General features: G+C 31.0%; 4 protein-coding genes across 7 annotated transcripts in view; 2 read left to right on the forward strand and 2 right to left on the reverse strand.

The window, feature by feature from the left end:
• Nucleotides 1-1,742, reverse strand: part of LOC108694036 (ribonuclease H2 subunit B) — a 4,600-nt gene extending 2,858 nt beyond the window's left edge. Inside the window, exons 1-2 of one of the 4 annotated variants that reach the window (XM_018203286.1) lie at nucleotides 1,622-1,742; nucleotides 353-403 (exon numbers count right to left, since the gene is read on the reverse strand). The gene's annotated coding sequence lies outside the window, so the exon portion shown is untranslated. The other 3 variants (XM_018203283.1, XM_018203285.1, XM_018203287.1) reach the window with 3 other exon arrangements.
• Nucleotides 1,743-2,759: 1,017 nt separating this feature from the next.
• On the forward strand, nucleotides 2,760-3,852 carry LOC108694000 (protein KRTCAP2 homolog). Its single transcript, XM_018203246.1, has 3 exons — nucleotides 2,760-2,763; nucleotides 3,054-3,296; nucleotides 3,571-3,852. Exons 1-3 carry the CDS (start codon nucleotides 2,760-2,762, stop codon nucleotides 3,741-3,743), a joined length of 420 nt encoding a protein of 139 aa, XP_018058735.1. The 3' UTR covers nucleotides 3,744-3,852.
• Nucleotides 3,853-4,026: 174 nt separating this feature from the next.
• On the reverse strand, nucleotides 4,027-6,281 carry LOC108694043 (stomatin-like protein 2, mitochondrial). Its single transcript, XM_018203294.1, has 7 exons — nucleotides 6,094-6,281; nucleotides 5,906-6,019; nucleotides 5,560-5,707; nucleotides 5,232-5,480; nucleotides 4,825-4,980; nucleotides 4,420-4,664; nucleotides 4,027-4,331 (listed from the first exon to the last, which is right to left on the reverse strand). Exons 1-7 carry the CDS (start codon nucleotides 6,148-6,150, stop codon nucleotides 4,146-4,148), a joined length of 1,155 nt encoding a protein of 384 aa, XP_018058783.1. The 5' UTR covers nucleotides 6,151-6,281; the 3' UTR covers nucleotides 4,027-4,145.
• Nucleotides 6,282-9,320: 3,039 nt separating this feature from the next.
• Nucleotides 9,321-9,890, forward strand: part of LOC108694064 (trinucleotide repeat-containing gene 6C protein) — a 51,465-nt gene continuing 50,895 nt past the window's right edge. Inside the window, exon 1 of the mRNA XM_018203327.1 lies at nucleotides 9,321-9,340. The gene's annotated coding sequence lies outside the window, so the exon portion shown is untranslated. The remainder of the gene's footprint in view (nucleotides 9,341-9,890) is intronic.

The following is a 9,890-nucleotide window of genomic DNA, read 5'->3' on the forward strand; positions in this document are numbered from 1 at the left end:
AAAAAGCATTCTCATTAACATATGAATTTATAATTAATAAGCAAATTTGAGCCTTTAATAGTTTTTTTTGGATTAAACAGTTTTACTCTATTTAGTTAAATTAACTAGAGATATTGAATAAGGTGACTTATAAAAATGATTAAAAATAATTCAAATTACTAACGTGATATTATAAATTTAACAATGCATGCACAATAAATTCTACAATATAATAAAGATTAAGTTTATCCTAATCTGTTAAAATTTATCTGCTTCAAGGCAACGGATGTATGAAATGCATACATTTATCCGTATATTTTTATTAAATTGGCATATGTCCTTACCTCAATAAAATAATTAATTTATCACTCACCAACCCAATGCGCAACAGCGGAGTTATATCAGCAACGTTGCTACGATGATTCTGTAACAAAAAAAAAATAATTAAAAATTCAAATTAAAACAAAGTAAAAAAATCAACCAATATTTCAAAAAATATTTATCTCAAGCGAGACAAAATATTAAGCAAAAATAATTGTCATCCGTAATTATCGCGAAATAGTAATAAATTCTATTTTTCCATCGTATTTTGATTCTAAATGAATGAACGTTCGTACGAAATGTTTGTTCCATGATATATATAATTGTCATCTCGATTCTTTTATGAATAATTAATCGTGCGAGTTAGTAATCTGAATGTGAATATTCATAAGTATAATGTTTCATACTGTTTAGCATTTGTCACGATTAAAAAAGAAATGTAAAGAAGAGAGGCACGCGACACGGCTACCTGCTTGTACGGGCCTCGATAATAAAATAACTGCGCGGTAATAACTTCACATAAACATGACGCGCCACCCCGTGCCACTCCGTGCCACCCCGTGCCGCCCGTCTGCCCTTCCGCTTCAAAACAATTCTCAAGGTTGCGTGCCGATCATCTAACTGTCGAAATATTAATGCGTATTACAAAATAAGTAAAATAATCTATTCGTTACAGTTTTAAGATTCTTTGAATTTATTGCACGATTTTTGTTTTATTTCTTGGATTCATTATGCACACAACTCATCTTAATATCTTAGATAATTTTAAATTGTGTTACAATAAGTTTGTAAGAACTTTTTGTAACACAAAATTCGCGCAATGTGCGCAATATTTTTAAGAAAAGATTTTAGCATTTTAGCGTAGTACTTTTGTTTTAGTACTTTTGAATCGTAATCCGATAATAAATCTAAATTTATGCAACGTACGCTTTCGATCCGAAAATAGAAAATGATATGCAAAGCCATTAACGTGCTATCATTCGTCATGACCATTAAAAAGGACATTATTAAGTATCGGTTTAAACGTGACAATTTGTAATTATTAAACTAAATTATCATATATTTCGACGCCTTGATGAAAGTAAAAATCGAAGCGTAAATCAGATATAATGGATAAGAGTAACAGAAGGGTGAACGAAACTTCTAGAAGGCGAAAATTGAAACAATAAAATGTGAAAGAAGCATTTACGTTTCTTTTATATTTTGATGTTTTAATTTTCTTCCTACAACGTTTCGTTTACGCTTCTGTTATTCTCCCATTATGCTCTGATTTTTATTTTCAAAACGCCTATTTCGAGCGTGTGATATAACTATAATATACCTTCGACGAATGATAGTCGCATCGACATGAACACGCACATTATGAATATCAATTCGCATTCGCAGATATATAATTTGAATTAATGCGACGCGCGGAGTGACCCATATTACATGTCTATCCCGCTCCGAGGTCGCCGAGCGAATACCGAAGTGATGACGTAGTCAACCGCCGCGCCTGGCGCCGCCTGGTACACTCCCCACTCACCTCGCCGCGCGGCGAAAAGCGAGAGAGAGCATGCCTTCCCCACTCTTCGTTGTTCGTCGCACGCTGTTTGGATACCCAATTATTGCGCATAAAAAATATTCACGGTTTATTCAATTATTCTTATCTTACATTATTTTGACAAACGGGTATCGTCGTACATACATTTTGCGCTTTGCTTTGTGACATCTTTGGCACTAATTTAATCTTATATTACTTGCAGAGTTCTTTAGTCCAGATCTATAATACAATAGTTTTAAGCCTTAAGCCATAAGAAATTGACCAATTGAATGTAAGGAAAATAATTGATTATGATTCGTCCATTTCTTACAGCTTAAAGTTAAAAACCTATTATATAATAGATCCGGGCTAAAACGTAATTAGTAATTATACAAAAAATATTTTTTCCCGGATACTTATATTATTTACTCTCTTCTAAAAAATATAATTATAAAAATAAAAACTTTTTGGAATATTTCAGCACCTCGTCTATCTAAGTACTTGTGTTTTAAAAATCCATTTATCTATTCAAAGGTTAAAGATAAAAATTTTCAAATTAAAATACGTAGCTAATGAAAAAAAATTTATAATTGATTTCAATGTCATTTTTATACCTATTATGTTTGAAATTTTATTGTAAGTGATTTTGCTAATGAGTTAGAAACATTTAAGCCAATCAGAACTCGATCGGGTCTCCAATAAAGAATGAGTGGAACATCTTTGAATCAATTGAGCATTGCTTGTTGGTGTTGCTGACGTGTTGCTGACATTTATACGCATGGAATAGTATCTATGTATGTATGCCGGTTATCCAAATTGCACTTAACCTGTGCTAGCTTCAGTGAATGTACAAGGAATTATACACAATTTATGTAAATTCTCGCTGAGAAAGAAAAAAAGGATAGGTCTATGATTATTCCTAATTTTTTCAGCAACAATGGGTAAGTATCAGCTCTTTGAAAGTTATATTTTCAAATTACCAAATATTAATAGAAAAAATTTAACAAGAAGTTGCATACTATAATGAGTAGTTATCAATTGTCATTGATATTTCAGTCTCATCGATCTGGTAATTTTATTAAATTAATTAAAACAAATTGTGTCTCCAAGAATAAATCTAATACATGAAAAATTGTCTAAAATTGTTTCTGCAATTGATAAGCAATACATCAAGGCAAAAGGATAGTAATTTTTTTATTTATCTTTTGTTACTCTTTAATATTATTGCTAACATTAACATTATATGTTGTTATAGCTGTTAACAGTGGAATGTCATTCATGCTGTCATCGATATTAGTGGTATTATTGTTCTCTGGTATGCAGATGTACAAAGTTTGGCTCAGCTCGTCACAATTGGGAACCATTCTCGGAGGATTGATTGGATCTTTGTTGTTTATGTGTACATTGACTGCTGTGGGAAATCTTGAAAGTACTTTATTCGGAAAGTCTTTCCAACAGAAATTACTTCCAGAAGGTATATAGAAACTGACAGAGAAAAGTCTCTTAAAAGTCAAACTAATCAAATTTAGCAAATTTCTTAATACCAGATATATAATTAGTGTAAAGTAGAATTTTTTTTCACCTTTTTATTTCATAGAATTTCAATTTCAATTTAATTTCTGAGAGACTCTTGTATTGCAATTGTGTTGTTTAATATTATAAAGTGAATTATTTAAGAGTTAATAGTTAATAGTAGTACAAAAATAGTTTTTAAATAATATACATAGGCTGATATATTTTTGTTACAGTGGTCTTCTCATTGACTTTAAGTTTAATTGCTTCTGCCCTAATTCACCGTGTGTCTACTACAACTTGTTTAATATTCTCTCTAGTTGCACTGTATTATATGAATAGAATTTCTCAGGAAACGTATGGCGTATCTATACAAAATACAGTTATGCAGTCCAAGAAACGCAAGTGAATAAGCATAAGGATATTTGTGCGACATATCTTTTTACTATTATGTACACCATAATATATCATACATTCTACGTAAAGCTTCCAATTTGTAATAAAATGCCAATTGTAAATTGTTCGATATTATTTTATCTAAGATATTGAGTGGTTTAAGATTTGTACTAAAAATTGAACCTCAATTATGAGCAATTTCCCTATCAACTTGCATTTATATAAATGTATGTAAATTTTGAAAATTTTGTGATGCAATAAGGGTTTGACTAATGAAACAATTGATGAACGACAAATTTGTATGTATGTAATGCTTTATGATAGTTTATGACAATATCATGATATTTACATCGCGAAATTTAATTAAATAACATGCAAAAAATATGAAAATATTTCTTTATTGCAGGTATAAATATTATAATATTCGGGGCTTTTGTTCTTCCGTTTTTCTATGCTTCTCAGCTTCTTCCTTATCGCTGAAATACTCAAATGTTTCATCAGAATCTTCCATGTGAACATTTGATTGATTACTCGTTACTTGTTTTATTTGCTCATTACTATTTTTGTGATCCGGCATTACTTGTTTATAAATTGCCATCGCCTATAAAATGTAACAAAATAGAAAATCTTGATAATACTATTATTAAAATTTTAATGAATAATGAAAAAACGAACAGTGTGCGACAAACCTGTGCTACAAACGTTGGAACATCTCCTACGTTGCTTGGCAATATCAATGTATTATTAACTTTTGCTAATTTATTGAATGCATTGACATATTGTTCTGCTACGCTGAGCGCCGCTGCATTTTTTGCATCCGCGACACCAAGTGCATTTGCAACTATTTGTAATCCCTTCGCTCGTGCCTCAGCCACTGCTACTACCGCTGCGGCTTCTCCTGTGGCTTTGTTTATTTGCTCTTGCCTTGCTGCTTCTATAGCAGTAATCAAGTTTATCGTTACAAAAATTAAATTTTTCACTAATTTTGTGTTCATACATGCAATATTAAAATTGCTTTTTCAGATAAATTCAAAAAGCAATGTGCAAGTTCACTATGAGTAGAAGTTATACTCAATATGAATAGCACACAGTACCAGAAGCTAAAATTCGTGCGAGTCGTTTGCCCTCGGCCACATTTATCTCAGCCTCCCTAACACCTTCAGATTCCAATATCGCAGCACGTTTCTTTCGTTCGGCTTCTACCTGCATTTGCATTGCTTCCTGCACCCTTGATGGTAATTTTATATCTCCTAAAATATCAATATACATTTAATAAATTTAATGAAGAATATTGTGTATTTATTTATTTTGGATAGAAATTTTTTCTAGTTTTAATCGAGCAATCTGAGATATCTGTTACATAAGGTCTGTTCTTTTTCGCTGAATTGTTGCACCAGTTTCTTTCTTTTCTCTCTAGGAGGAAAGAAGAGGAAGAAGGACGAATTAGTGTAAAAGTTCAGCCAAAAAGAACAGGCCTATAATTATTATTTTTACAACTCACGTATCTCATATCTTAGACAGGTTATTCCCCATGCACTACTCGCCTTGTTGATACTTTCAACAATGGAAACGTTTAATTCTTCCCTTTCCCTAAATACTTTATCTAAAGATATTTTTCCTAACTCAGATCTCATGGTAGTTTGGGCTACTTGAATTACTGCAAACTCAGCATCCTCAACGCCATAGGATGCTAGATAAGGATCAGTTACTCTTAAATACAATACCGCATCGATATTTAAAGTCACATTATCTGAAATCAAATCAAAAAAAGTAATTTATTACGAATACCGTGTTATATTCTTAAAATTTGTGTTAGACAGCATAGCTACCTGATGTAACTGCACTTTGTTGTGGCACATCTATTGCTAATTCCTTTAAAACTTGCACATATTTAACTCTATCAATGATAGGAAGCAAAATGTTCAAACCTGGTTCTAAAATTTTATGAAATTTCCCCATTCGTTCGACGATCCATGCCTAAGTAAAAACGCTTTTGTTTAGGCTAGTGATTACCAAATTAATTTTATATATAGTTTTATTTCAAATAATTTAAAAAATTGTAAGTTGCATAAAAGCTAACTTGAATAAAAGTTAACTAATCAGAAGTATATATATGAATCATGTACAGTAATTGGCATACATTACAAATATATTGTTCATTAAACAATGACAAACCTGTTGTTGAGGAACGAACATTATAACAGTGTTTATTGGATTTAACGGTTTATATCGTGAATTTTGTGTTACAGAACTAAACATTTTATTTCCTACGCTTGCAAACATGTGATCCTGCAATGTGAAATGTTCCGTGAAACTTATAATTAAAAATTTTTTCAGAGTCAAAACTGTGAGATATATTTCACCTTAACAAATCCCAAGTTCCTCGCCAATATCATGGCAGACACTGTGCGTTTATACATACTTTTATTATACTAACTTTAAGAATATAAATACAAAGAATATAAATTGACAAATTATCTTCTAGGTTTCTTCTAGGTTATAACAAGAATAACGCAATATTGGAAAAATAACCCGGCGTCGTCCAGCATAGAGTATGATGCAATAGAAGGAAAACTTGTCACCGAGATATTTTGTCATGTGAGAATACAAAGATCAATTCTGTATCTTGAAAAGAGGTGAAAATTATAAAAGTGAGCGAATTTACTAGAATATTTATAATTTCATTAGTCAATTAAACTAAATTTGCTCACTTTAATTTTCATCTTGTTTTAAGGATCGATAGAAGTGACAAACCAACTCATTTACATCTCATTTGTTGTGCAGTTACATATATTTGCATATAATATTTAATCTATAAACTATCATATATATTGGATACATTAGAACAACCATTATTCGTTTTAGAAAAGTTTGGAAAAATATAAAAAAATTGTTCATATACAATTATGCAAATTTTTATATATTATACATAAGTAATTTTCTTATATTTTTTCAAACTTTATTTTTTTTTAAACAAATAGTGCAGAAATTATCCTTTTAATTTACATGCATGGACATATTTCATATAAAATTATGTATGTTATAAATATTTATGCAAGTTAATGAATACACTATCATAAAAAGCATATGCCAAGTGCGTACAGGACTCTTTAACCTCATAAAACACGCGGCTCCAAATTCCGAGAAAGACTGAAAAGTTTTACGCCTAGCGTTTACTTATATACCAAATTCGAAAGCTAATTCGATCCAATAAGCATCCGCAGCGAGGCACGCATCGCACTCATTGGCTGGCATGCGAGTGGTGGGGTTCGCTGTTTGACTCGTATAAATAGCGCATAATTTCTAGCTTCGTGCTTTTGCGATTCGAGCAGGGGGCTGGGAATTTGTCCTGTCATTTTAACGTTGGAATAGTTCGCACTTCGCAGTCCTGTCTTCGAATCAATTATAACTTATTCTTCATAAGTATTCTACACAGAATCTCTCGGAACATAAAACACGAGCGAAACGGCACGAAAGGATCGTTGGATATATTTACTAAGGTAATCAATAATTAATTTTGCCTTTACTTCTCGTAACAGTGTAAATATCGCGTATTGTACAGTATTAGCACACTTGATTATTCGGCTGAAACTTTTCGCAATACTCGTTCGATCGAATATCAAACCGCGTGTCGTCGCGTCTCGCGTCTTTTACTTTTTATGCGTGAAGTTGACCGCACGACGCCGCTTCCCCATTTTGATCGCATTCACATTTCATTCGCAGTGGATAGGGAATGACGGCGGAACGGAATGACTCTCACGAGTGGCAACGCGATCAAATATGGTAATTAAAATCTATATAAAACTTAACTAAATATACTTACTAAATGTATATTGTTGATATTTAACTACCGCGTGACTATATAAATTCAATATTTATACATTAACAATCTGTTTGAATGCCGAAAGTATATCGCTTGAATAATTGATGAATGAGATTTTTGAATATCAAACTATAATACGGAAATAATCATAAAAGGCGAGTGTATATGTATCTATTATAATACGCGCTAGTCTTTTATGATTATTATTTCCGTAGTTTGATTGTAGATTGATATCAGATATATCTGATACTTGAAATACGGAAAATTCATGAACGCGACGCCAAGAGTGAGAAGTGCAGCATCACAACGCCGCATCGTTCGTCTCGTTTTTGGCATGCGAAGTTAACCGCGCAAAAACGAAAACCCTTCGTCAATCTAAATTACAACTACATTTCATTTACACATCTCGATTTGTAAATGAAGATATGATCAAGAGACGATCGTGATCATATGATATTTTGAAACTTGTAAATCTGTATTCAATTTTTGCATCTTAGTTTATAGCACTTATAATTTCAATATTTACAAAGAGAAGGACGCGCATTGTCACGTGTCGCGACAGCGCGCCGCTGCGTTGCTCTTGTGAAATTGATTGCACGACAGACGAAAAAACTTCGATAAATTAATTGCATTTATTTGCAGAATGCGGTGGATACGAGATAGGTCAGCTCCAAATGAATGCTGCGACTTATTGAATTGGTAAGTAAAATTTATATTAATTTTATATCTAATTTTTAAAATATCTAATTTTTGTGTAATATAGTAGATTCGGCACTAATATGCAGATAATTCGAGCATGTATTTCACAATACTTATGCAGCCGAATAGCAGTCGCGTATAAAATCAACTGTGCAGAAATTTTTCGCCATTTTAGATACATTCCAATGTCTAAATTTTATTTGTAAAATATAGCAAATATCGAACATGACAAATTTCTTGCGTTCTTATTTTTCTACTGTTGTAACATGAATTATGCATCATGTCTAATTAATGTCGGCTATACGAACAAAATATGACATGGTCACATAATATTTAGGGTGCGTTCCGTTTTCACGCTTACACGATGTAAGTTCATCCTTGTTTATCAAATATCAAACAAAAATAAATGATATATTTTATTACAAGTACTGTAAGTGCAAAACAGAACGCACCGTAGCAATTATTTGCAACTACACTTAATTTTAACAAACTATTTGTTTCAACTGATAGGTACACAAAGCAAAATGAAAAGAGAAGAGAGATAAAAAGCAGGCTTGACAATTTTATGAGGAGAAGGAAGAGAAGGAGATTCAGAAAAAGCAATGGAGCAATTTTGCGGTAATCAAGCTTATTGCTTATTTGCATAAAAAATTAGTTTTCATTTTTTCTTATTAGGTTATTTTATTTCGATGATTAAAAATAATAATTAAAAAAAAAAGAATTAAATCTAAAACATTACGGAAATTTATTCTTATAAAGATAATTTTGAGAAAATGTATAATTATTTCAATGGATTGTTTAATTGAAAAACTATTTAAAAATTTAATGTGTATAAAAATTAATTTTTTAATTATTGATTATTTTGAACGCTATTTTAATTTGTATCTTGTATTTGTATGTTACAGAATCATGTAATCATGTAGCTGATAACTCCACTGTTGCGCAATAGTCGGTTTTCCTTCTTCTTTTATTGATACGCGCAGTCACCTCGTCCGCGATCAGGCCATTAACCAATTAATGAAGGTGTAATGAAATGGAGTATAATGGAAACTGCATGATTCTGTATTAAGAAATCAGGACATCGGTCGGTGAGTGACAAAAATTTTATCAGGTAACGAATCTGTAAAAAAATATACAAATCTATTGTATTAGAAATGAATATAACGTTTTTATAGATCCATTACTTTAAAATGGATTTAGCTACAAACGATTATGATACATATTTAATCTTGGATTTATCTATTTGTCAACTTGATCAGCGTCTTGGGTATTATGTTACCCGGAAAAAAATGTTTCATATATAATTATATAAAATTATATATAATTATATAATTTATGTAAAATTGACAAATTTTATATACAATTATATATGTAATACGTCTATTATATAACATTTTTTCGAGTATAGAATTATTTTTATAAATATGTAACTGAATGGTAAATTGAAAAATTCGATGCTTGTAAAAATTTTAATATGTAATTTTAATATGTAATTATTTTCAAGTGAATTACGTTTACTAAATATTTTTGTAAATATTGATTGATTTTTTCTGCTCTGTTTTAATTTAGAATTTGTATTTTTTTTCTTACAGAATCATCGTAGCGACGTTGCAGATGAAACTCCGCTGTTGCGCATCA

Source organism: Atta colombica, unplaced genomic scaffold, assembly GCF_001594045.1.
Source record: "Atta colombica isolate Treedump-2 unplaced genomic scaffold, Acol1.0 scaffold112, whole genome shotgun sequence".
In the NCBI taxonomy this organism is placed as follows: Eukaryota; Metazoa; Arthropoda; class Insecta; order Hymenoptera; family Formicidae; genus Atta; species Atta colombica.

Excerpts from the sequence above, each read along its gene's own strand:
- LOC108694043 (XM_018203294.1), bottom strand. The coding sequence starts at position 6,150 with ATGTATAAACGCACAGTGTCTGCCATGATATTGGCGAGGAACTTGGGA. Across the intron at positions 6,020-6,093 it reads GGAACTTGGGATTTGTTAAG|GATCACATGTTTGCAAGCGT; the intron begins GTGAAATATATC and ends TTCACATTGCAG. Across the intron at positions 5,481-5,559 it reads ACAAAGTGCAGTTACATCAG|ATAATGTGACTTTAAATATC; the intron begins GTAGCTATGCTG and ends ATTTGATTTCAG.
- LOC108694000 (XM_018203246.1), top strand. Across the intron at positions 3,297-3,570 it reads ACAGAAATTACTTCCAGAAG|TGGTCTTCTCATTGACTTTA; the intron begins GTATATAGAAAC and ends TTTTTGTTACAG.